Genomic DNA, 27120 nt, shown 5'->3' on the forward strand with positions numbered 1-27120 from the left:
ATCAGGGCAAAGTTGTGCCCATCTAGTCGAGCACCCTGTCCTCACAGTGGCCAACCAGATGCCCCAATGAGAGACCCATAGACAGGACCATAGCACAAGGGCCCTCTCACTTCGTAAGCTCACAGGGTCATCTTGACTAGTAGCCATCTCCTCCCTGAATTTGCCCAGTCTTTTTTTTTTTTTTTTAAGCCATCCCTCTTGTGGAACACTGTTGCAGAGAGACTGGGTCACAGAAGTTCCGGTGTTCAATATAGCATCTTCTGACATAAGACCAAAAGAAGATCCTGGTGGATCAGCCCAGTGCCCCACGTACTCCAGCGTCTGGTCCTCACAGTGGCCAACCAGATGCCCTCAAAGGAAACCCCAAAGCACCTGAGCATTCTCCTCTCCCTTTCAGCAACTGGTATTTATAAAAACATTGCTGCCTCCATGGAGGGAGAAAGAATTTAACAATCCTTGCTAGTAGTCATCAATAGCCTTCCCCTCCATGAATTTGTCCAATTCTTTTTCTAAAGCCATCCAAGTTGGCTTTAGAAAACCAACCACTGCCTCCTGCTGGAGGGAGTTCCGCATTTTAACCATGCGCTGAGTGAAGAAACATTTCCTTTTATCCTGAATCTTCCCATGTTTAGCTTCATGCCATCCTGACTCAACAGGGCTCTGGGGAGAAAGGATCCTGCCCACCCAAACTGAAGTGAAACCAGATTCAGAATTCAACTACTTCATCCTCAAACTCACCATTGGTTCCCCCAAATCCGTGACTAGCTTGAAGGTTAACCTCACCTTTGCAATTCAAGGCCCTTTGAGGGGCTGAGGTGGTTACAGCCACTGACAACCTTGTCTTAAACAGAAAGGCCACTGATTCCTGCATTGCAAGGGGTTGTACTAGATGACTCTTGAACTCACATCCAAATACAATTTAGGATTCTACGTTTGGTCCAATGGCCGTTGCTACCTCCAAATCCAGCCCTGGCTACTTGAGTGCTGTTTATAACCTAACCATCTGGTTATTCATGCCTAGATGTAGAACCTTACATTTGCCCCTACTGAACAAACCAAATGAATTTCAAGGGGGACAAATGTCAGGTTCCACAATTAGGCAGGAATAAACAAATGCACTAATAAAACATGAGGGACACCTGGGTTGACAGCAGTGGATTGAAAAGGATACAGGGGTTTTAGTATGAGCCACAAGCTTATACTAAGCCAACAGTGTGATGCAGCGGCCAAAGAGGCTAATGTTACTCTAGGTTGCATTAGCAGATGCTGAGTGCCCAGATCAAGGGAAGTCATAGTAACGCTATATTCTGCCTGTGTCCAGTTATGGGCACCACCATTTAAGGGGTATAAGGACAAGCTAGAAGGTGAGCAATATGATCAAGGGTCTGGAAACTATGCCTTAGGAGGAACGGCTGAAAGAGTTGGGCATGTTTAGCCTGGAGAAGAGAAGATGGAGAGGAGATGTGATAGCCATTTTCAAGGGCTGTCACATGGAAGCTTGTTTTATCCTGTTCCTCAGGGTAGGACCCAAACCAATGGCTTCCAGTTACAAAAAAGGAGATTCTGATGAAACTTCAGGAAGAACTTTCTGATTGTGAGAGCTGTTTGACAGTGGAACGGACCTCCTTTCTTGGAAGTTTTTAAACTGAGTTTGGATGGCCACCTGCAATGGATGATTTAGTTGAGATTCCTGCATTATAGGGAGTTGGATTAAATGACCCTTGGGTTCCCTTCTATGATTCTATGATTTCCCAGCAAACCTGGAATGGGTTTGTTGGAAGACGTGTGAGCTGGAGAGTCAAGCTCAGGTCACTACCCTGAGCTACACTCCATGGGCCAAATTAGAAGTGTGTGTGTGTGTGTGTGTGTGTGTGTGTGTATGACTCTAGAGAGAGATTTCAAGGGGCTGTAGCTCAGGGGTAGAGAATCTGCTTTGCATGCAGAAGGCCCCAGGTTCAATCTCAGCATCTCCAGGTACAGCTAGGAGAAAGCCCCCTAACTGGAACCCTGGACACCACTGCTGGCAGTCAGTGTTTATAGTACTGGTAAAGGGTAAAAAGGTAAAGGACCCCTGGACGGTTAAGTCCAGTCAAAGGTGACTGTGGGGTTGTGGCACTCATATTGCTTTCAGGCCAAGGGAGCCAGCGTTTGTCCTCAGACAGCTTTCTGGCTCATGCGGCCAGCATGACTAAACCGCTTCTTGCACAACGGAGCACCGTGACTGAAGCCAGAGTGCACAAAAACATAATTTACAGTACAAACCAGTGTGAAACAATGGTCTAGTGAAGTGGTATAAGGCTGCTTCCTATAGTTCTGTTTAATTCAGCCCTTTATTCAGACCCATAAGGACTAGAATCTTGTGTTTATTTTTAGCTGCAGCAGAGGGGCAAAGCACCTGCCTTGCATGCAGAAGGTTGCAGGTTCAATCCACAATGGTGTCTCCAGGTAGGCCAGCAAAGCCCCCTACCTGAAGCCCCAAAGAGCAGCTGGCAGACAGTGTAGAAAGTCGTGATCGAGATGAAACAATTGCCTGACCAGTTGCTCTGAGGCAGCTTCCTACTTCTTATTTAATTCAGAACCATAAACTTTTTTTAGAGGAAGGATTGTAGCTGAATGGGGACAGCACCTGCTCTGCATACAGGTTCAATCCCCAGCAGCATCTCCAGGTAGGCCTGGGAATGTTTGCTGCCCAAAATCCTGAACAGCCACAGCTGCCAGCCAGTATAGATAACATGATCTAGAAGCACTAATTGGCCTGACATTGTGTAGTGACTGAGGCTGTGGCATGGGCATTAAAAACACACCCCAGTGCCATTAACCTTAGTGGGAGGATGTACAGTCCGCAAAGCTGCCTGGTGTGGCTCTGGGTCAGTTGCCGCTCCTCTGCCTGACTTTCTTTGCAGGGTTGTTGAAAAACAGAGTGGATGGCAAATGGAGCCTGGTGCCCTGCTTTGAGTGTTTTCCAGAAGAGGCTGGCTGTGTGATGCAAAGAACGAACAAAACTCTCCCTCCGCTTGGCCACCCAGTCTCAGGAGCAACCTATGGATCATTGCCACCCACAAGAGTCCAGAGAATGAGGGCTCCAGTCTTCACCCACTTGGCTAGCTGTCAGCTGACCAAACAGCTGTGCTGGAAGGAGCAGATGGATGTCACAGTCCAAAACTTATGGAGGGCACCAGGATGGCGAAAGGCTGCTCTAGACTCTGGATCATAGCATCCTACAATTGTAGAGTTGGAAAGGAACCCAAGGGTCATCTAGTCCAACCAGGATCTTGGTCACCCTTGTGGGTGAGAGAACTTCTGAGAACTTGCTTCTGGCGAAAAAGAAGAGGCAGCTACATTTTGCAGGGTTGTGTGTGACAGGGTTGGACCAAAGCAAGCTCAACCCCGGCCATCCTTCATCCATTGCTCTAAATGACTGTCATCAGTGGGGGCAGGGTGGGGGGGGCAAAGGAAGAATCCTCAGATGGAGACCAAAAGCAATGCTTAAAAACATACCCCAAAGAACTTAAGAATTGAGATAGACTACCTCTGGAGCTGGAGGTTCCATGAGAACATCAGGAGAGCCCTGCTAGGTCAGGCCACTGGCTCATCCAGCCCAGCATCCTATTTTCACAGTGCCAACTAGATGCCTGCATGGGAAGCAAGACCCCTCTCCCCTCCTGAGGTATCCAGGTATTCAGAAACATTGCTGCCTCCGACTATGGAAGCAAAACATAGTGACTGTGGCTACTAGTAATCACTAATGCTCTCTTCCCTGAATTTGTCCATCTCTCTTTTAAAGCCATCTAAATAGGTAGTTGTACCTGCCTCCCACAGGAGGGAGTGTTGCAGTTTAAATGCATTACTTTATCCACTCTAAGTCCAACTTTCAGCTTCATTGGTTGCCCACGACTTCGACTGTGTTAAGGGATTGTGGGATCGCCTGGGGAAGCCCCCTCCCCATCTTTGGGGCACCCAGCCAACTTGCTATCAGGGGGGTGGGGCGGGAAAGCAGTCGCCCAGAGAAGGGGGCTACCAGCCTAGGAACGCGCTGCAGCAAAGTGCCGTTGGCGAGACAACATCTTCCCTTCCTGGGGATCCGACTGAGCACACCTGCCCGGGCTGTTGCTAGCATCTTCTTCCCGGGGCGGGCACTGATGCTCCTCTTCTCCTGGCCCCTTTGGAGAAAGGGGAAGATCCAGGAGGGGGGGGAGGAGTCTTACAAACTTCATACGGGAGGGAAGCCCCCTCCCCTCCAAGCCCCCCCTCCCCCCAGCCCGGGACGCACCTGCCTTCTCCTCAGCAAAGGGCTCCGGGCATCCCGGCTCCGAAGTGCCGCCGCCGCTGCAGCGAGCTCGAACCTCCGCTCTCCTCTCGCAGCTGAGGCGCGTGAGTGGTGCGCCTGGGCGGGGGCAGAGGCAAAACCTCGCCAGGCGGCCAGTCGCCTGCCAGGCCCAGCGCAGTCGGGGAGGAGCCCAGACACCGCCCCCAGTAGCCTCAGAGTAGGGATGGGAGCAAGACTTGCACTGGGGGAAAGGTGATATTTTGATTTTCTTTCCTCGCTCTTTTCTACCCCCAATCTCTCTCTCTCTCCCCCCTCTCACACACAAACACAGCCTGATAATAACTCCAGAACTCGTGGGGATCCAGTGAAGCTGAATGTTGGGAGGTAATTATTTATTCCATTTCTATCCCACCTGCTACTCTAAGGAACTCAAAGTGACAGGCTTGGTGGTTCTTTTCGTCTTAGTTGACTCGCCACAACAGCAACCCTGGGAGGCAGCGACTGTTTCCCAAGGAGCTTCAGGACAGGTAAAAGAAAGTCCTTCTTTAGGTAGTGCCTAGTTAAACTGGGGAACTCCCTCCCGCAGGAGTCAGGGACCCACCAGTTGAGAGTGGCTTTAAAAGAGGATTTGACGGATTCATGGAGGAGGAGAGGGCTGTCCATCTGCCTTAACAGGGGCAGCAATGCTTCTGAATACCAGTTGCTAGAAACCACAAGAGGGGCTAACAGCCATCAATAGCCCTCCATGAATTTGTCTAATCTTTTCTTGCAGCCATCCAGGTTGGCCATCTCTGCTTCCTGGGGACTGAGTTCCATTGTTTAATTATGCGCTGCATATCATAGAGTAGTAGAGTTGGAAGGGACCCCAAGGTTCATCTAGTCCAGTCCCCTGCAATACTAAATCTGTGGGCTTTTAACAAAGCATACAGGCTTTTTACAATGGGCTGAGTCAGGCAGCTGGAGCAGCAAAGAGAGAAGAATAGAACAACAAGAACAAAAAACTCTCAAACCAGAAACAAACTCCAAAATCTGCACATTCTTCGCATTTTGCACCAGCCCCACGCAAAACACCCCCAGGCTATGCTCTCTTTATAGAGACAAGGGAGCCTTCCAGAGAGCTGGCTGACTACCATTCTCCAGCTATCGGGAGAGGTGGACTCCAGACCCAATTCCTCCTCTTTTTCCTTCTGGTTTTGATGGAGCAGATCAAGACCTTTGCCTTCTGGGAATATATGGCTCGCAGCTGAGTAGCCACAAAAGGTAATGCGGGCCAGAGCACCTTTGGAACCCTATGGGATCAGGGATGGGGTCAGGGATGGGGGGAAGGAATCTCTCTTCCAAATACCAAAGATTCCACAAGCCCCACACTCCATTGTTACTCAGAGCAGCACCTTCCTATGGCTGCCCCTGTTCTCAGGAACGGTGCCTCTCTCAAGATGCAGCGGGCACCCCCAAGCTGCACCCCACAAGCAGTGTTCTGGAAACACTGGAAGACATTTGTGTTCTAACAGGCTTTCCCAGCTGGGTGGGCAACTCTCTGCCGCGGATGTCCACTTTGCATTCATGGAATCATACAGTGGTACCTTAGGGACGCGGGTGGCACTGTGGGTTAAACCACAGAGCCTAGGACTTGCTGATCAGAAGGTCAGCGGTTCAAATCCCTGTGACGGGGTGAGCTCCTGTTGCTTGGTCCCTGCTTCTGCCAACCTAGCAGTTTGAAAGTGCAAGTAGATAAATAGATACCACTCCGGCGGGAAGGTAAACGGTGTTTCCGTGCGCTGCTCTGGTTCACCAGAAGTGGCTTAGTCTTGCTGGCCACATGACCTGGAAGCTGTATGCCGGCTCCCTTGGTCCAGTAAAGTAAGATGAGCGCCGCAACCCCAGAGTCGGTCACGACTGGACCTAATGGTCAGGGGTCCCTTTACCTTTACCTTGGGTTACAGACTCTTCAGGTTACAGACTCCGCTAACCCAGAAATAGTACCTCAGGTTAAGAACTTTGCTTCAGGATGAGAACAGAAATTGTGCTCCGGAGGCACAGCGGCAGCAGGAGGCCCCATTAGCTAAAGTGGTGCTTCAGGTTAAGAACAATTTCAGGTTAAGAATGGACCTCCAGAACGAATTAAGTTCTTACAGTACAGGTAACCCCTGTACTGTAGTTTTGGAAGGGACCCATCCAATCCCCTGCAATTCAAAAATTGCAGCTAATGAGCCCTTCTCTCCCCGCCCTCCCCGCAAGGGTCCTCTTGCTCCTTAGTGACATCCCAGGTCATTGGCAGTTTCGTAATGGACTCATTACGAACTTGCCTTAGTTCAGTTTAACCAACAAGTGCAAAACCAGGCATCTTTACAGGATTTCTGCCAGCAGTAAGGCCTTGCTGGCATTTAACACCTGTGCTCAAAGATCTGCACTTGTTGCCAATATACTACTGGGCCACATTCATGGGGTTACTGTCAGGATATAAAGTCCTTTACAACTTGGGACCAATTTACCTGCAAAAGCGTATATATGTCCATATATAGGTCCACTAACTCCACATATTTGTCCACTTCAGTCCGTGGAACTGGCTACAGGTAACCCCTGATCCTCATTTGTAAGAACCTGATTGTTCAGTGTGGCAGCACTTCACTTTGGAACTCCCCCCTACTGATATCAGGCAGGTTCCTTCACTATATTCTTCTCAATCCAGAAGACTCTTTGTGTGTTCCTATGGAACCCACCAGTCAAGAGGACGTCTATCTAGATATCTTCGTAGGGGCATTTGGCCACGATGAGAACAGGATGCTGGACAAGATGGGCCACTGGTCTGATCCGGCAGGCTCTTCTTATGTTCTTAGGATTGTCCAAAAGCACCTTTAAGAAATCATTAGCAAGCCTCATTCTGGGATTAGGGATGAGGCTTCATCTCTGCAAGGAGAGGCAGCAAACAGCAAACATTTGCAACCAGGCAGCCATCAATGACAAGGGTGCCCTTTGCCATCCACATGGAAAAAGCCAGCCTGCCACTCGGTGTGTGCATCAGCCACCAGGTACCCTCAATCCAGATGTCAAAGTGAGCCCACAACTCTCGTGTCAACCCCCCCACCCCCAATTGCTGGAGATAGGCCAGTAAGGAGCCAGTGACTGCAGGGACTGGGAGGCATCTCACATCCTCTCCACATGGATCCATCAATGGAAAGGGCAGCCCTGCAACCTGAGCAAGGAAGTTGGTAGAGAAAAGTTTTTCTCCCTCTCTCTTAACACTAGACAACCAACAAAACTGAATATTGAGAGATTCATGATGGATAAAAGGAAGTCCTCTTCTCAGAGTTAAACCCTGGAACTCACTTCCACAGGAGGTCATCTAGCCCAGCTCTCTGCAAAGAAGTTAAAAAACCCTTTCCTTAAAAACAGGGAACTTTAGATGGGATTCCTGCAGGGGGTTGGACTAGATGATGTTGGGCTTCCTTCCAACTCTACAAATGATTCAATGAAAGGCCTGCCAGGATGAAACAGTTGCCTGCTGGTAGACTGTCAGTTATGGGCGAGTTAGTCTAGCTTCTCTAGGCAGGGAGTTCCAAAGTTGTCTGGGAGCAGCCAGCACTGAGAAGGCCCTGTCCCACGCCCCCCCCCCACCAAATAGGCCCAGGAGTGAGTCAGGATGGAGGGAAGGGCCTCCCCCATAGATCTCAGAGCCTAGGCAGGTTTATACATCAGAATACAACCCTCCAGGTAGCCTGTGACTGAGCCTAATACAATATAAATTTATTGGGTGATATTTTATTCTTTTCGGAAAGCGTTTTATTGAATTTTATCCACCTAACCCAAACAGCAAAACAGAACTTCATGGGGCAAACACATAAAAGCTAAACCAAGGCTTGCATGGGATGTTAAATCCACAAGTAGAAACGATAAAGTTGGTTATCTGGATATTTGTGATAATATGCAGAGTGGAAAGTGAATAGTTGCAATTCCTGCCTTGTAGGGGGTTGGCTATATGACCCCTGGGATCCCTTCCAACACTACAATTCTATGTTTCTAGGATTTAATAAAAGTACCATCATAAGAAATGAGAGGTGGAAGAACACAGATTAACATATATTTGTAAATTCTGCCATCCTACTGATAAAGGTTGCGCTTCCTATTCTCATGTTTATAATTTATATTTCTGTATTTATATATTTTTAAGCAAAGATGAATGAAACTCGAATCCACCCAATCACCCCCCAGTTTCAATAAATAAATAATTTGCAGAAGCTTGATCTGATAAACAATGGCGGTTAGACAACTTCATTTTGCAAAATTAGAGATAAGATAGCACAACATCTTGAATTATTAGTATTTTTAGTCAGAATATTATGCCAGAGGAAACCTGATTGGTAGTCTGGGATGCAGCAAAAGCCCATATTCATGAATTTTTGATTAAAAACCCCCCATATAAATGGAAACAGTTTACCCAAAAGGAAAGAGATTTAATTCAAAACAATCATAGAAAAAGAAGCAGTCCCCACTCAAAAATTCAAAAAAACACATTTGGTCAAATAACAATTGTTTGAACATAGTAACACAGACCATCTAAATAGCATTCATTATCAACTAAAAGATAGACAAGCAAAAACCTTAATTCCATCTATAGAACATAAAAATAAAAGGGCAACTCTCCAGCAGAAATAGCAAATTCTTTTCAACAATTCTATCAATATTTAGATACACCAGAAAACCCAACAAACTCAAGAACAGATTCATAAAGCCTTTCTAAACATTCTGATGCCTAAAGTGTCAGCTTAAGTTCTCAAAGTCTTGGAATCAAAAGTCACCGAGGAAGAGGTACATAACATAATTTTTTCACTGCATATTGGCCAGATGACTTGGCCAGCAAATTTGATAAACCTTTCCCCAATAAAGTAAGATCTTACTATACAACAATGCATCTCTCTCAATAAAAAAACTCCAGGATTCATGATCAGAAATTATAATTCATTTTATTCCTAAACATGATAAGGATCCTAAACTACCCCAAACGTATAGACCAATTTCTTTACTAAACCAAGATGCCAAAATGGACCTCAATAATTGCTAAGTGTACATAAATATGTAAATCCAGATCAAACTACTTTTATAAAAAATAGGAAATTACAATATAACAAAACAGAAGTATTGGTTGAATTAAGAAAGAAATGAAAGCAAAAATCACTTTTTTTGTTTTGGTTGTAAAAAAGGCTTTGATATGGTTACATGGCCTATTCTAGCAAGAACAATAAGAATCCTTCAATAAATGATCTTAGTGGCAGATTCAAATAATGGATTGGCATCTTATATAAGGACCCATGAGTGAATGTTTTCATTACTAATTGTTACTTGTTAAAGCCATTAAAATTACCATTGTGGTGCATGTCAAGGGTGCTCATTACCTTTGTTATTGTTTGCAAAAGGTTTCTAGAACCATTAGCAAGTTTGACAAGAACCAACCAAAGACTTCATGGAATTAACTTTGGCTTGCAAGGTTCAAAATCTCACTGTATGCAAATGATATAGCATTATCATTTACCAAACTAAAAACATCAATACGAAATACATGGACTTTCCAAACACCTTTCGAGAAGCATCCAGTTACATGATCAATACTATTAAACCGGTTGGCTTCTGAATAAACTTGATAATTCAAGTGAGAAGTACCTTCTGCAAAGCCTTCAGATTTCAATACAAAAAGTCCAATCAACTACTAAGGGGTTTGGTTGCACCCAGATTCACTAATAACCCATTGATCAAAACTGCAATAATATAAGCATGCAAACAGATGAAAATTGAAAAGGTGGCAGACCCTACAACTCTCTTGGAGGGGCAAAATATCAACTCTCTCTATGAATATTCTACCCAGGCTATTCCTATTATCTGCTCTACCATCGGAAACAGATATTTTCCAAGCATAAAGTCTCTCTTTCTCTCTTGCTATGCTTAACTCTTTTCTCCTTCATATCATTTCCTTTTTCTTTTTTTTCTTCCTCTCACTACTTTTATCGACAACAAACTTGTTTGATGTATGACCATCTCAGCTACAAAGTGTAATAATTTTTAATGAATATTTAAAAAGAAGAAATGTGAGAGCAAGTGTTGTGCGGCGCGCATGGCTTGCAATATATACAGAAAGGTAAGCCCATAATTGAAACCATCAGAGGCACAAGGAGTAGCAAGAGCAAAAATCTTTATATTACATCGAGAAAAATTCTCAGCCAATTACCTGTTGCTTACCCCAGATTTCTTGAAAGGCTTGCGAAAGAGACAAATGTCTTTTTTTTTTTTTTTTTAAATGTAGTCAATAAAATCCCACCATAGACAAAAAGAGGTCGCTGTTATTTTCCCTTCTAAATAATGGGTAAATTTCCCATGTAATGAGCTAGTTTTCCATGTAATGCAGTTCAGTATTGGGGGCTTTAGCTGCTGTTCTGCACTCTTCGGACACCAGGGTCCCTGCACTGCAGGGGGTTGAACTAGATGACTATTGAGGTTTCTTCCAACTCTACAGTTTTATGATTCTATAAGGAGGCGTTAATTTCAGACAATGGTCATATTAGAAGCAGCTAACAACAGTCGGAAATGACAAGTGAAGCATTCCAGACACCCCGAGAAATTAAATATTTGCAGTTTCAGAGGTCTTGGATTGATTCTCCCTCATTCCTATTTATCTCCTTAGAAGTGACGGTTCCTGAGAAATGGCTCAGCCAATGTCATTTTCATTGCCTTGCAGTGAACCCGCCCCCTCCGTTAGCCTCGTTATCGCAGAGGGTGGTGCAAAGCTCCCTTTTTGCGGGGCTCCAAGGAAGGCTCACCCGCGCTGCCGATATAGAAAAAGATAGGCAGGTTTTGCACAGCGGGTGCCGCAAGATGGCCGCCTCATTGCACGCACCCCCTATTATTTCTCACAAGGGGCATCTCAGTCCCGGCAAGAGCATAATGCTAACAGCATGCTCCAAAAATGGCTCCAGATCTAAACAATCTTGAGGAACACACATCTGCAAGCTGTCAGTGTGACTTCTCTGCGCTTTCCGTTGACTATACATGGCCTTGCCAGGGAGGCGGGTGGCCTAGGAATCACAGCAAAGGAATTCCTGACAGACAGACAGACAGACATCCAACCTTTGCTTAACCCCGCACCCCCCAGTAATTGAGAGTTCACTACTTTCCAAGGCATAGAACCATAGAATTTGGAAGGGACCTCAAGGGCCATCTAGCTGAATCCCTTGAAATGTAGGAATCCCAGCTAATGGATGGAAAGCCAGTTGGAATTCCTCACAAGAGCAATGGCTGGATATAGGCAGGTGCTTGAATCTCACCTAGCATGGAGCAGGGGGTTAAATAAATTTTTATTTATACCCCTCCCTTCCCGGTTTAAAAACAGGCTCAGGGTGGCTAACAGCAAATATAAAACATTGATTAAAATGCGACTTAAAAACAGCACAAAACAGCATCAATATCAATAAAATTCAAAAAATTCAGGGCTCCCCAACAAAACGCACTTCCGTCATATTTATTTGGGGCTGTTGAATTGTTGCCAAGGCAGAGGCAGATCCCCCCCCCAACCACCCCGTGTTGCATGGTGTGTTTATTTATAAACCTGTTTAATTTCCTTCCTTTTCTTTCCAAGAATGCTCAAGGTGACCTTTGAGATAATAAGACCAAATTCAGCCAGGAGAATGAGAGGCGAATGCCAAATGTCAAAACCACAGCAGCAGAGAAACAGGAGGACGCCACATGCTTCCCCAAACCGGAACATTAGGAGAGCCTGAAGGATCGGCCAATGGCCCATCTAGGCCAGCACTTTGTTCTCACAGTGGCCAACCAGATGCCTGTGGGAAACCAGCAAGCAGGACCTGAGCATAACAGCACTCTCCCCCTCCTGCGCTTTTCAGCAACAGGTATTCAGAAGCATTGCTGCTGCCAGCTGTGGAGGCAGAACAGAGCCATCATCATCAGTAGCCACAGGTAGCCTCCTCCTCCATGAATTTGCCCAATTCAAGGTCATCTAAGTCAGTGACCATCGCTGCCTCCTGCGGGTGGTCGTTCTGTCGTTCAGTTATGTGCAGCATAAAGAACTTTCCTAAATATGACCTAAAACACCTCCAGGCTAGATTTCTGCCATGCGCTCTATGTGGGGCTTCCCTTGCACTTGGACCACGAGCTGCTGCCAATGCAGAATGCTGCAGCACGATTGCTGATGAGAGCAAGGCCTTGTCAGAATTATGATGCCTTTGCTGCTCAGAAATGTGCACTGTTTGCCAAGGTGTTACTATTAGTATATAAAGCCCTTAACAACTTGGGACCAGTTTACCTGCAAGGTCACCTTGCCCCACAGGTGGCCACTCAACCACTCCAAGGAGCGGAATTGGCACGACTACATGTGCCACATGACACCTGCTCTACATTGGCAAGGAATCTATATTTTAGTGAAGAAGAGCAATTTGTGAATTTTTAGGTGAGGGGTACTGTTCATGCCTGCCGCATCTCCTTACCAGTTGGGACAGCTGAACCCGTACGTCACTGGTTTCCAACGGGGATTCACTGGGTGGTGGAATCTTCCTGTCTGGGATGGACTGGCTTCCCCTGTGTTTCTTGGATCTGACTGGCAGCGACATGAATTCTTTCCCAGGGATCTCTATGTCTCCGTTCTGGTCCTGAGGAGAAGTGACGAAGAGGTCATTGCTGTAGATGGAGACACCTTAAGGCAAGGCAGGGGGCATTTCCCTCTTGTTGGAGGCCACATTCCCTCAGGGGTGATCTTCTGGGAGCCACATGACAGAGGTGACAGGGGCTGCTCTTTCTCCCTCCCTCACCCCCGATGCCACTCTAGAGAGGAATGCCTTTCCAGAAAGGAAGGAGATGCAGGCTGAATGTTGCCTGTCATTGCTGATTTATAATGGCTTCTCAGCTGTTTACAGGTGTAAATCCGTCTGTAAGTAAAACATGTGGCACTGAAAACATTCAGAATTAAAATGTAGAATAAAACAACAAGCCACTTAAAAAGCATAAAAATTAAAATTTTGTTTTTTGTTTAAAAAAGATTAAAACCCATCAACTAGGAAGTTCAGGTACAGGGGGATGCTGGCCTAAACAGGCATGTTTTCAAGATCCCTCTTCCTCCTCTTCTCCACCACGAATGATGCCTCCCTTTACCTTTTCTGGTGAGAATCTCAGGAGCTCAAGGCTGCTCATGCGGTTCCTCTGGATCCTCTTGGGCCTTGCCCCTGAAAAAGCAACAGGAGGTGGGTGGGTGAGCTGGCCAACCATCGTCTAGATTCGACCTTCATGGCCAAAAACAAAAAACCAGCAAGTAAAAAAATTAATTAACAGAAGTCATTAATTCAGTTGCAGCAATATAAGGTCACCTGGGCAGGTGTCGTGGATGATGCAGTTATCCAAATGTATAGAATCACAGAATTGAATAATAGAATTGTAGAGCTGGAAGTGACACCAAAGGTCATCTATTCCAACCCCCTGCAATGCAGGAATACATTTATTTGTTTACTTCATAATTTTTTGTTAGTTGTGATTTTTGTTTGTCTGTTTAATTGCAAACTCTATTGAAATAAAATTCAAAATAATTCCCAAGTGGGAAGTGCTGTCTTCCAGGACAAATGCATGTCCAGATGTTGAGTTTCCTGTATCGATTCCTGCATTGCAGGGGGCTGGACTAGATGACCCTTGGGGTCCTTTCCAACTCTGCAGTTCTATGATTCTATGAATCTTGAATGCAGTCGTCCACATGGCATCAGAGCAGACTTGGGAAATATTTTATATGGCAGGATTTGCTTCAGTACAGAGCAGTGGTTCTCAAAGGGTGTGACTCACCACATTAATGTGGCAGGAGAGGATGGCAAATGTGGAGGGGAAAATTCAAGGGCATTCAAAGAAACATTTAAACAGTATAGTATAGTATCAAAGTATATAATTTTTATTTGCAGAATATGGATAGATGTCTTTTCAAAATGAGAGAAAGAGTATCAAGAGATACCAAGGACAAATCCTAGTTGTGACCCAGAATCACCTCTCTTCTACTGTACTCCACAATATATTGTTGTGAACAGGGATTTTCAACTCTGACAAATATGAAAGATCAGAACAGAGAAAGGCTTATTTGTGCTGATGAGGAGATGAGAGTCTGTCTGTCTCAAATCAGACCTAATATAAATGAATTATCTGGCAATAGCAAGCTCACGCCTCTTATGCAGTTTGTAAGTGTACTTAAGGTACATATGGAAGAGGCTCACTTATAATTGCATTTTGGGAATGATTTACATTCTTATGTAGCCACATCATTTTATACTTTCTGCATGTCCCATGATCATATTATAATGTATGTTATAAAAGTTCTATGTTATAAATCAAACACTGCTAAGAGTTGGCTCCCCCCCTCAACATGCTTCTGTTTGTTTTCCAATGTATTAATTATCAATAAAAAAATCAGTGTGAGCAAATTTTTATTCTGAAAGTGTGGCCCAAGAAAAAAGTTTGAGAACTACTGATCTAGAGTATCATAAATTTTTATATATCACTTGATTGTAAAACACACACCCACACCCTCAAAGCAATTTACAAACAGAATCAAACAATGCATTAAAAAAACACCAATCAGTTAAAAACTACCATTAAAAAAAGCCTTCGTGGGGCACTTTTTGCACTATGACTCCCATAATCCCTGGCAATTGACTGTGGTGGGAGTTGTAGTCCCTTCATTTGACGTTTTTAAGCAGAGGTTGGCTGACTACCTGTCAGGGATTATTGAGCCTCGCAGAGACCGGATCCCTCACGCCTTTTCCCGAATACTTTGAGAGCCTCTTGCATCAGTGACAAAGACACTTCTCAAAATAAGCGGGAGTTATAGCACCCCAGCCACCCCAGAAATCCCAGCCGCCTCTGAGCTAAGCTGTAATTAAGTCCGACGGCATCTTGAATCAGCCAAAGAACTGTAATTAAAGCAACAAAACCGAGTCCTTCATGGAGAAAAACAAGTGGGCCTGTCAAAGGAAGCCCACAGCTTACATCTTTCACTGACAAAAGAGCCGAGAGGATAAGGCCAGCCCTTGCATCTCCCTGCTTCTGTTGGAGGCCAGAGCCCTGGCAAGGTCACAGCCAAGGAGCCAAGTTTGGAGTTTGTACTGAAAAGCGAATCTCCCAAATTTGCACTCATCAATGCAAGAAGTGAATGGAAACACAGCCCTCCTTCCAAATCTGCACTTGCCCCAAAATTTATTAATTTCTAATTATTGCATTTATATACCACCTTTTCCCCTCTAATGAGCTCAAAGGGGTTCCTCCCTCCTCATTCAATCTCCACAACAATCCTGTGAAGTAGGCTAGGCTGACAGAGGTAGTGACTGGCCTCTCAAGGTCATACCCAGGGAGCTTCATGACTGAGCAGGGAGTTGAACCCTGGACACTCTCGGGTCCTAGTCTGATATTCTAACCACCACACAACACTGCCTCATAACCCACCACAACCCCTATTAGTCACAACCGGCTCTGCACTGAGATGGCCGGCTGGGTATGGGTTTTCCGTCTTCTAGATGGACTACCTTCCCCAGTTGAAGAGCCCCAACTGCCTCTCATTGAGGTGTAGGCAACCTTTTCCTGCATTCCCTACTGGGCAACTCCCTGCAGAGACTGTACAAAACTGTCAGTGAATGAGGCAAGATCCCATATTTGGCAATGCCACCCCACTTCCTCTCTTCCCCTTGACCGCTAAGACAGCTGAAGAAGGGATATAATGCTCGAGAACTGATCATTCACAAGGAGCTTTGGGACTTAATCTTAGAGCCACATGAAATTAGACAGAGGGCTGCAGGGTCCCTGCCCTGAATTGCAGGGGTTGGGCTAGATGACCACCAGGGTACCCTCCAATTCTACAATTCTATAACTGGGAGTGCAAGCATATGCATAATATTTCCACATATTTGTACTCCGCCTTTTTCCTTGATAGGGACTCAAGCAGCTTATAGATAAAAACAAGAACAGCTAAAAACATAGGGGGAAAGCAACCGGTAACAAACAATTAAACACTGATTGAATTAAAACTATACACACACACACACACACACACACACACACACAGAACTCCTATTAAAACCACACAAATAATTACAATAAAAACAGCATGATATCAGCCCTTTCATTAAAAGCAGTCAGTTCCCCAAAGTCTGTTGGAAAAAGAAAATTTTCACTTGCCAGTGGAAGGATAAGGACAACAGTGCAGGAATCATAACTAAAGCTGGGACAATTCAGAGAGCCTGGCCGTCAGGGGACAAACAGGGACTTGTTTAGCTCCAGTGTGTTCTCAGAGCAGCCCCAAGAAGAACAGAGTTCCCTGCTTGAAGGTGCAAAAAGTGGCATTTGCTGACCTGCGTCTCCTTGGAGGTGTGCAAACAAGGTGGAGAAAGGCACCACTTTAGTGCCGTGGTTGGGGCGCGTCTGTTGACTTTGAATGCATCAGAATACCAGCCAGCTCCCATGACCATGCTGAGCACATGGAGACAGCCCTTTGATGTGTCGCGCTGGGGATGGCAGCCTGGCGTTCGTAGAGTGCTTGCAGTAAACGGGAAATCCCCCGTGGTTTTGTCTGGTCCAGAGTGGCAAGCGCAAAACAGCAGAAGCAGATCCATGTTCACAGCAGGTGGAGGATGCCGTGGAGAGGAGGAGGCTGGCTAGAAGGTGCTTTGTGCACAACAAGGACATAAGAATGTAAGAAGAGCCCTGCAACAGCAGCTAGATCATGGCAAAGGGGGCCCATCTAGTCCACCATCCTCTTCTCACAGTGGCAAATCAGATGCCCAACTGGGAAGCCAGAATGCAGGATCTGAGCACAAGAGCCCCCCCTGCCCCTGTGTGGTTTCCAGCCACTGGTGTTCAGAAACATCACTGCACACAGCTATGGAGGCAGAGCATAGACCTTGTAGCTACTAGTCCTCCATAACTCTCTCCTCCATGAAAGCCCTCTCCTCTCATTTTTAAAGCCATCCAAGTTAGTCATCATCCTCTCTTGTGGGAACAAGTTCCATAGTTTAACTCTGTATTGTGTGAAGGAATTTCTTTTGTTTGACCTGAATCTTCCAACATTCAGCTTTGTTGGATACCTGTGAGTTCTGGTTTTATCATGGAATTGTAGAGTTGGAAGGGTCCTTGAGCGTCATCTACTCCAACCCTCTGCAATGTAGCAATCTTCACTTAAATAATTTATGACAGATTGCCATACAACCTCTGCTTAAAAACCTCCAAGGAAGAGGAGTTCACAACCTCCCGCGGGAGCCTGTTCTACTGTATAATAATAATGCTTATTAAATCATATCTGCCATCCTGTATTAAAAGCTCAAATTTGTCTTGCTTGTTTCTCGTATTCTGTGCAATAGCATAGAAACAACTGAAACCATGAGTCAATCCCTTCAGCTGCTTTCTTCTTGTCGTTTCCTGCCCTTTAGCAGGTTTCAGGACCACCACCTTAGTTTCTTGTGCATAGATGAAGCTACTATCCCCAGTACCAGGTGTTCCCCAGTGATATGTAATATTGTTTCCCACTCCCTCAAGATTTAGTTTAAAGCTCTTCTGATCAGGTTGACAAGACTCTTAGCAAACACATTCTTGCTAGCCCATCTCTTGTCAGAAGGCCTTCCTCAAGGAAGCAGAGACCATGGTCCAAGAAGCCAAACCCTTCCTGATGACACCACCTGTATAGTCAGTGGTTTACTTCCAGTATTTTCCTCTTTTCCTCTTTTTCATGATCTTCAACAGGAAAAAGTGATGAAAAGGCCACCTGTACCCAAAGGCTCTTCAGCTTCCTGCCCAGAGTCTCATAGTGCCTTGTTACATGGCTGTGTCTGGCAGTATTGTTTGGATCCACATGAAACAGAAGGAAGGGGCTGTGGTCTTTATGAGAGGGTGAGGAAAACGTCTCTTACCCAAGATTAGGAATTTACCCCAGTTCTCGGGAGAATGACACCAGCAGCAACTGGCCACACATTTCCAAAGATAACTTTTCACCAAAGCCATGAAGGTCATAAATCAAAACAAGGGAGGCTTCGATTTTGAAGCCCTCGCACCCTGCAACCCCATGCAAGATTTCAGAGCATGAAAGGCAATAAAATTCTTAGCAGGGACATCTTCACATGGCATTCTTCAAGGAGGTACCTCCTCTCCAGATGTTGCTGACTACAACTCCCACCATCATTGCTAACCATTGCCCATGCTGACTCCTAGGAGCTTGGAGCCCAACATCGTTTAGAAGCCTGCCTCCATTCCTCTCCTTTCTGTTTCAACGATGTGGCCAAAAAACCACCAGCTAATTTCACCTCTGCACAATGGCCCTTAAGTTCCGCCTCTCTAGGCCACCAAAATGCATTTGTAAGCCTCTTGTTATTTGGTGCAGTAGCACCTGCACTTTGGAAGTCTCTGCCTATGGATATCAAGCAGGTCCCTTTGCTGAACTCCTTTTGCTGAACTCCTTCTGCCAAAAACATTCCTGTTTAGAATGTGAATTTTAGCCTGTTTTAATATCTTAACTTTTTGTCTGTTTTAAAGTATTGTTGTAAATGTTTATTTTCTCTCTCTTTTTTTTTGTAAACCACTTTGAAAAAAATAAACAAAATAAATAACTTTGCATTTTCTTTTCTGTTTTCCTTTTCAGGAACATTTTGTCCTCCTGATGAGGTCTGAACATGGGAGCCCATTCAAGGGCCTGATGAATGAGGTCACTGCTGCCACTGAGAGCTCCAGATCAAGAGCTCTGCTGGATTGCTGCAGTTCCAAATCCACTTCCCACGCCAGAAATCATGCACTCAGGTTCACCCAAGCTCAGTCCCTTAGCGCTGCTCCTATCAAAAGGAGAGGGAGGCCAAATTGGACTCTGCGGTGTTGGGAAGTGCTGTCAGCGGTTGTCATCTGGGATGAAAAAGAAACTAAAAAGCTCTAAAGGGCAGAGCTTGAATGACCTTTTAAATAAATACATGGCATGATTTTATTTCATAAACAAATATTGAGGCACCCAAAATCTTCTAAAATTCCCCTCAAAGATGGTCTTGTCCTCCTTTGCAAATGTCAAGTATGTTTTCTCTAATTGTCTGAGGGGTCGCAATGATCTTGGTACTTATTATCATTTATGGTGGGAATGTCAGTTGGTGAAAGATGTTTGGAATTTAATTTTGACAGAAATGATAAACATTACTAAAGAAACTGCCCAAAATTAATGTGACTAAATATTTTTGATGATACCAATGTAGACATATATTGTCAAAAGAATTTGTCTTGATGCATGATCTTGACAGCTTGAATAGTAATGGCAACAAGTGGAAAACAGCCCAAAATCTTACAGTGAGCACTCAATACCCCTCACTCTGGAATACAGCTATAACGGAGAAAATTATGCATAATCCTGTATCAATGAGGACTAGAACCTGCAGACACTTTTAATATGATTTGGCATTCCTTTATTCATATACATTTTCAAGTCAACCCTCATCGCAAGCCTGGCAAATCTGAAATTAGATTGATAATCAGATAATGGTATTTACTTGCACTTTGTTATTTTCACCCATGTGCAGCTGGTCTGTAGCGTTAGAAGGGATTCCAGGGGTCATCTAGCTGAACCCCCGCAAATGTCTGGTTCCTTTCAGACCATATAGAACCCTTGTTCTCACAATGATGGAACTCACAGGTGGAGAATACAGTGGTACCTTGGGTTAAGTACTTAATTCGTTCTGGAGGTCTGTTCTTAACCTGAAACTGTTCTTAACCTGAAGCACCACTTTAGCTAATGGGGCCTCCTGCTGCTGCCATGCTGCCGGAGCCCGATTTCTGTTCTCATCCTGAAGCAAAGTTCTTAACCCAAGGTACTATTTCTGGGTTAGCAGAGTCTGTAACCTGAAGTGTATGTAACCTGAAGCGTATGTAACCCGAGGTACCACTACACACACACACACACACACACACACACACACACACACAATTTGTACGGGACATATTTGTATGAGTTAAAACTTTGTTTTCCCTCAGGAGAAGTTCTCCACATGAGTAATTCAACATGCACAAGGAGGTCCCCGAATTAGGGAGCTTCTCCATGCAAAGCCAGTACTGTGCATCTGAGCTACAGCCCTTCTCCTTAAAAATAAAGTTTATAATCCTTATAGTTTGGAGGAAAACAGGGAGCTGCCTTCTACCATGCGGGCATGGTGTAGTGGTTACGTGGCCACACTAGGACCTGGGAGAGATCAGGGTTCGAATTCCCCCTCTTGGCTAGAAAACTCGCCTTTAAGGCAAGTCACTGCCTCTCAGCCTCACCAAATTTGCAGAATCATTGTGGGGCTTTAATGAGGAGTAGGACCTGGGAGATCAGGGTTCAAAGCCCTACTCAACCAAAGCCCTACTCAAGTCCAGTCACTGCCTCTCAGCCTAACCTACCTCACAAGGTTGTTGTGAGGATTGGATGGGCAGGGGGAGAACCACAAACACTACCTTGAGCATCTTGGAGGAAAATAGGATGGATATAAATGGAATAGATAAATAAATATATAATATTGAAACAGGCCATTGGTCCCTCCAGCTCAGTACACTGACCAGCAGGGTTTCAGGGTTTCAGGCTCAGCAGACAATTCTGACCCCTTTTACCTGAAGATGCCAGGAATTGCACCAGGGACCCTCTGCAGTCAAAAGCTCTGCCCCTTCCCTTATTCATAAAGTGTCTCTCTTGTCTTCATAATTCTGAATCAGGCAGGGAGATAGGAAGCTGCCTTTTGAAGAGACTCACCCTGCTCTTCATAACCGGTTCCTGCCACGGGGGTCTCCAGATCCTCTCCGTTCTGCTTCAAGCCCAGGACTGCCCTCAGCTTTGCCACATTCAAGCAGGCCGTGGCCTCCCCACCCTGATCTCCGACCTGCAAAGTATTATTAGCATCATTAATTCATGGAACAGGCACACATCTTTGGAACTTCTGCCTCGTGATTTCAAGTGGGCATGTTTGCTGTGTTCTTTTCGGAAACTGCTGTAACATTATTGTTTCAACAAGTTTGCCCAGATGCGAGTTTTAATTTGTTACTGTCTGGGTTGGGGTTTTTTTGGTGTTTATGTATGTGTGTGGGTATCCGTATATATATTCAGTACTGTAATGATATCTAGACACAGAATGATAAAAATGTCTTCAGCAGTCCAGATATTGGTCATTTCTGAGCCAGTAACAGTCAGACGAATGCAATACAGTAAAGGTAAAGGGACCCCTGACCATTAGGTCCAGTCGTGGCCGACTCTGGGGTTGCGGCACTCATCTCACTTTATTGGCCGAGGGAGCCGGCGTACAGCTTCCAGGTCATGTGGCCAGCATGACTAAGCCGCTTCTGGCGAACCAGAGCAGCGCACGGAAACGCTGTTTACCTTCCCACTGGAGCGGTACCTATTTATCTACTTGCACTTTGTACTTTCGAACTGCTAGGTTGGCAGGAGCTGGAACCGAGCAACGGGAGCTCACCCCGTTGCAGGGATTCGAACCGCCGACCTTCTGATTGGCAAGTCCTAGGCTCTGTGGTTTAACCCACAGTGCCACCCGCGTCCCTACAGCAAAGCTGGATGAATGCAATACATAAGATAGAATCATAGACTTGTAGAGGTGGCAGTGACCCCAAGAGTCATCTAGTCCACACCCCTTCAGTGCAGGAATCACAACAGAACAAATAACCAGTCTACTGTTGTTTTAAATTTTTGTATGCTGCAAATTATTGCTGTACATTTTTCTTAAAGTGTTAATTTTATTGCTCTAACTTTTCTGGAAACCAAAGGGTGTTGTCCCCCCCTCCCTTTTCTTGCAATCAAGTGGTGTATAAATTTTAGGAAATAAATAATTAATAAATTAAGTGGCAGAAATGCCATTTGCTGACAATTGCAAGTAGGGAGAATTCTGTTGAGCTCAAGTCCTCCCACTGAGGCACTGGCTTGGCTATGAAAAGAGGAAGCTGGACTCCCCCTTTGCCTAATCCAGCTCCAGGGCTCTTCTTATGCCCTCATGGAACCTCCAGGTCCAGAGGCAGTCTATCTAAAGCTCTGAAATATACAAGAATCTGGATTGTCTTCCCCAGTGAGGCAGCCAAACCTAATTGGTCTTTTTTTGAAACGGAGCCAGGAAGCAAATGTGTTAGCAGAACCGACTTAAAGCCAGTTCTGCCATTATATGATCTAGGGAACTCTCCTCTTCCTCCTCCTCCTCCTTGCATCCAAGCCCTTACCCAGCTACCCACTTCCGTGAAACCTCCCATTGTTCTCTCCCCATCTGTTGCTGAGTAATCTGTGCTACTCAGAGGACAGCAAAGTGTATTTATCTGGAACAGCTGAAGGGTTAATAATAGGGGATGTAACACTGATGAGAAGGTCCTCAGGCTTTGCTCTGCCCTGTCTTCCATTCCCATTTCATAGAATTGTAGAGCTGACAGGGACACCCACGTGTCATCTAGCCCAACCCTCTGCAGAGCAGGAACCACGTAGAATCAGGACACTCTTGAGGATGCCCTCAACTGTCATGATAAGATCCTGAATCCAGCCATTGGTCTATCTAGCACAGTGACTAGCGCCTCCCTGACTAGCAGCTTGTTAGCCGCCCTGAGCCCGGCCTTGGCTGGGGAGGGCGGGGTATAAATAAATTATTATTATTATTATTATTATTATTATTATTATTATTATTATTATTATTATTAGCTGTGGCTCCTTAAGAGCTTCAGGCAGATTTATTACCATTTCCTAAAACTAAAGAATATTCTAGTCCTCATAGTTCTGAATAAAGGGCTGAATTGTAATGGTACAGAGGAAGATAACAGGTCAGGACATTGGTCCACTGAGTTCAGTATTGTCCACACTGACTGGCAGCTGTGGCTCCTTGAAGCTTCAGGCAAGAGACATTTCCCAGTCCAGCCTGGAAAAGCCAGAAGGGATTGAATCCAGGACCTCCTGCATGCAAAGCAGGTGCTCTGCTACTGAGCTAGGGCCCTTCCCCTAAAAATAAAGGAAAGTCCTAGTCCTCATGGTTCTGAATAAATAGGAACCTGGGGCTTTCTGCATGCAAAGCAAGCGCTCTATACCACTGAGCTACAATGCCACCCTCTTTGGTTTCAAAATGGAGTTTGAATTGAGTTTTTTCCTATACCAATAGTTTAAGAGCTTTTATTGTTTTGTAACCAAGCAACTGGGGACATAACATTTTAAACGTTATACAGCTTATCTTTCCACAGTTTTCTTTGCTGCTGGTTCTGTGATTTTAAATCTCTGCTGGGGTTCTCATACCAAAGAGTACTTGCCCCAAACCTGAGTCTTGGCATCCCAGATTTCCAACATGAAATGTCCACAGGGCGTCATCCTGAAAGGCCAGTTCTAGCCACACCTGCTCCTTAGATCTGTTTTTCTTTACCCTCTTGCACTCCAAAAAACCCCCACATTTGTTCCCAACTCAGACCCCAAAGAGGGACAAATCTCTGCCTGAACCCCTCTGAGCTGTAGCAGTCAACCCTGTGGTCAAATAATCACAGAATTGTAGAGTTGGGAGGGAACCCAACCAGACGTCCAGCTGGGAGGCCCACATGCAGGATCTGAGCACCAGAGCCCTTCCTGCTCCCTGTGTGGTTTCCAGCAATGTTCCAGAAACATTGCTGTGCACAGTTGTGGAGGCAGAGCATAGACATTGTAGCTACTAACCCTCCATAACTCTCTGCTCCATGAATTTGTCCATTCCTCTTTCAAAGCCATCTTAGTTGGCTATCATCCCCTCTTGCAGGAGCGAGTGCCATGGTTTAATTCTGCACTGGGGCACCCCACCTGTGTCGCTGTTCCAGGACAGTCCACTCTGCTCTATTGAGAAATTCCTCATCTTGCCCAGTAGCTCCAAGTGCTGTTTCGTGGGCCTCAGATTGCTGGACCTTCTCTTCCAGCAAGGCAACCAGCTTGCACTAGCTGCAGATGTAGTTTTGAACATTCTTAGGCAGGGAGACAAACATGGCAAAGGTGTTTCAAGTCACTACAGCAGCTCCCTTGCCATCCATGTCCCTTGGTCCTATGTCACCCATGAGACTGCATTCCTGGCCTCCCCCATTAAATGCCGCTGCAAACGCCCGTTTACAAGTCCTGGTCACAAGCTCCCAGAGGCTGCAATTAGCAGTCATGCAATCAGCAGTAATCTAGCCCAGCCCACTGCAGAGTGGGAATCCTAATGTCCAAGGAGCACTGAACAGCTGCTAAAGGTCTATGGACACCCCCAACATTATAAAATAATTAAATGTGATGGACCACCAACAAATAAAAAAAAATGCTTTTACTTCTTGGGAGATTTCAAGGTGCTTCTCTGCAAAGTATAAGGCTTGTTCACGGTTTCCAAGAGAGATGTAGGCATTTTCCAGGCTCCAGCAAGCTCTTCCTTCTCCCACTCTGAAAAGGAAAGGTATATTTATTCACTTATGTTCCTATCATGCCCCTTCCTGTATCATGACAACCCGAGGCATGTAGAGATTGCCAAGCACCACCCAGTCAGGTAGAATGACATACATAGAATTGGAAAAGTGGAACAGACCCTGAGGAACAGCTAGTCCAACCCACAACAATGTAGGAAATTCCACATCCCTGACACATGGCCACCCAACCTCTGCTTAAAAACCTCCAAGGGAGGAGAGCCCACCACCTCCCAGTGGAGTCTGTTCCTCTGTCATACAGATCTTACGGTCAGAAAGTTCTTTCTGATGTACAGTTTGTCAACTTTCTTGCATTCATTGTGAGTGCTATACTTGACCATTGTAATGTCTTCTTTTGTAATCTTGAAGACAATATTTTAGTCTCCCGTTAATTGCATTCCTTGAAATGTCTGTACTAGGTTTGATTTTCTTTGGGAATGCTTTATTTTGGGATTCTTTGATTTGATGTCTTAATGTAGGCTGTAAACCACTCTGAGACTTCCCCTCTTGCTCCCAAAACTGGGTTGCATGTGTGGAGAGAACCCCTGAAATAGCCTTTAGGGTGATGGGAAGTGGGATTTTCCCATCTGCACAAGTTTAGTATTATGATGCTGAATTCCACAAGTGATTTCTTGCTTCAATAAGACATAGAGTTTGGCAAGTTCACCTCTATACAAATTCTCTGTCTCCCCCTTGTGGCCTCAGCTGGCTAACAGCATGAGTGTAGATATATCCCAAATCAACCCTTATTTGCCCACCTGCTAATCATCATCATCATCATCATCATCATCATCATCATCTTATTAGATTTATATACCACCCTTCTCAGGGCAGTTCACAGAATAAAAAACAGGATAAAAATAAGTAATTAAGTAAAAAACCTCCAAACAATAACACCTCCCCGCCCCAGTCCCACAGACACATTTAAAAGGCTGTGCAATATTAATCAGCCTAAGGCCTAGTTGAAGAGGAACATTTTTACTTGGCACCTAAAGATATTTGATGAAGGCACCAGGCAAACCTCCCTGGGGAGAGCTTTCCACCAACAGGGAGCCACTACAGAGAAGGCCTGTTCTCATGTTGCCACCCACTGGATTTCTCAAGGAGGAGGCACACAAAGAAGGGCCTCAGATGATGAACACAGGGCCCGAGACGGTTTATATGGGGAGAGGTGGTCCTTTGGGTATTGCAGTCCTGAGCTCCTAGAGTAAATATATTTAACTATGAAACAAATGTAATACACAGACAGGTATTGAGGCATCTAATCATAAGCCTGCATTTTTATTAAGGCTTGATCAGGGCCTGAATCTTAAAATGAGCTTAAAGATTTTTCAAATGTTTCATGCCAGGCAGAAGACTAAAAAACCTTGGCAATGTTTTTCCTCCTAAGACAAGGGGGCCCCCTGATTTATAGCAGAAAACAATTCTCAAAGTCGTAAAAAGGGAATTACAGGCTGAGAGCCAAGGTTACACTGACCCTACAAATTAAGGGTTGGTAAATAGTAAAATGAGCCATATCTTCTTCCTAAGGTTAAAAAGGCCAAGAGCAGTGAAAAAGGCAACTGGCTTGGCTGGAGAAGAAGAAGCTTCTTTCTATTTTTATTTTGAGGCTGGAAACTGTTCCTTCCTTTTCACTTTGAGAAGGTTTAATTCTTTTAAAAGGCTACCTATGATAATGTATGAAATATATTAGCTTAAATGTAATTATGCAAAGGATTTAAGAAATGCTAGATTCTTATTTCATAGAGTCATATTGCAATAGGAGACCAGAGGGGCAAATGAGCCCAGCCTCCTGCCAGACAGGAGACGCCATCAAGCACTCCTGATATATGGTTGTCAGGCCTTTTTGTTTAGACACCTTCAAATGAAGGAGATCTTTCAATGTTGATGTGAACTCAAGATCCTTGAAGATAAAAATTTAAGATTAACCATCTGTTTTGGAAGGCAATAGGGCAAGGAGGGCAAGAGGTGAGCTGGTAATTAAGATTCCTTGTTGAGACACATGTAAGATATATTACTACTTATTTGTCATTTATAGATATAAGAATATATAGCTCTTTGTGTCCCATAAAAGGACAGAAGGAAATGGGTGTATCTTTTGTGATTGGTTCTAGCAAACAGCCAATAGGAATTTCAACCAGGCTGATTGGACAGAGGCAGCCACAGGAGGAGCAAGGGGGCTGGATTAAGGAAATATAAGTGCTGGCCAGAATGGCAGGAGGCCAGGCCAGAGCTTGGTAACTATATACCACTGTGCCTCTCATTTATTTGTCTGACAAATAAATTACTATTTTAATTTCTCTATTGCTGCGTTGAATATTTCATTCCAGCTAAGCGTTAACCACAAGCAGGGTGCTACAGTATATGAAGCATGGCACAAAATATATATTCATAATCATGTTTAATGTCCCCCCTACCCTTGAAAA

General features: G+C 45.0%; 1 protein-coding gene across 3 annotated transcripts in view; it reads right to left on the minus strand.

Annotated features, from left to right (window-relative positions):
* Window positions 1-27120, minus strand: part of GPSM1 (G protein signaling modulator 1) — a 61849-nt gene that overhangs the window by 15215 nt on the left and 19514 nt on the right. Inside the window, exons 8-11 of one of the 3 annotated variants that reach the window (XM_083722264.1) lie at window positions 24566-24674; window positions 21027-21153; window positions 13415-13485; window positions 12754-12915 (exon numbers count right to left, since the gene is read on the minus strand). In XM_083722264.1, the coding sequence (XP_083578390.1) occupies window positions 12754-12915; window positions 13415-13485; window positions 21027-21153; window positions 24566-24674 (469 nt within the window). Of the gene's footprint in view, window positions 1-4270; window positions 4378-12753; window positions 12916-13414; window positions 13486-16462; window positions 16589-21026; window positions 21154-24565; window positions 24675-27120 lie in introns of those variants that run through there. The other 2 variants (XM_083722265.1, XM_083722266.1) reach the window with 2 other exon arrangements.

Source organism: Podarcis gaigeae (genome assembly GCF_964106915.1).
Source record: "Podarcis gaigeae genome assembly, chromosome: Z".
Taxonomy (NCBI): domain Eukaryota; kingdom Metazoa; phylum Chordata; class Lepidosauria; order Squamata; family Lacertidae; genus Podarcis; species Podarcis gaigeae.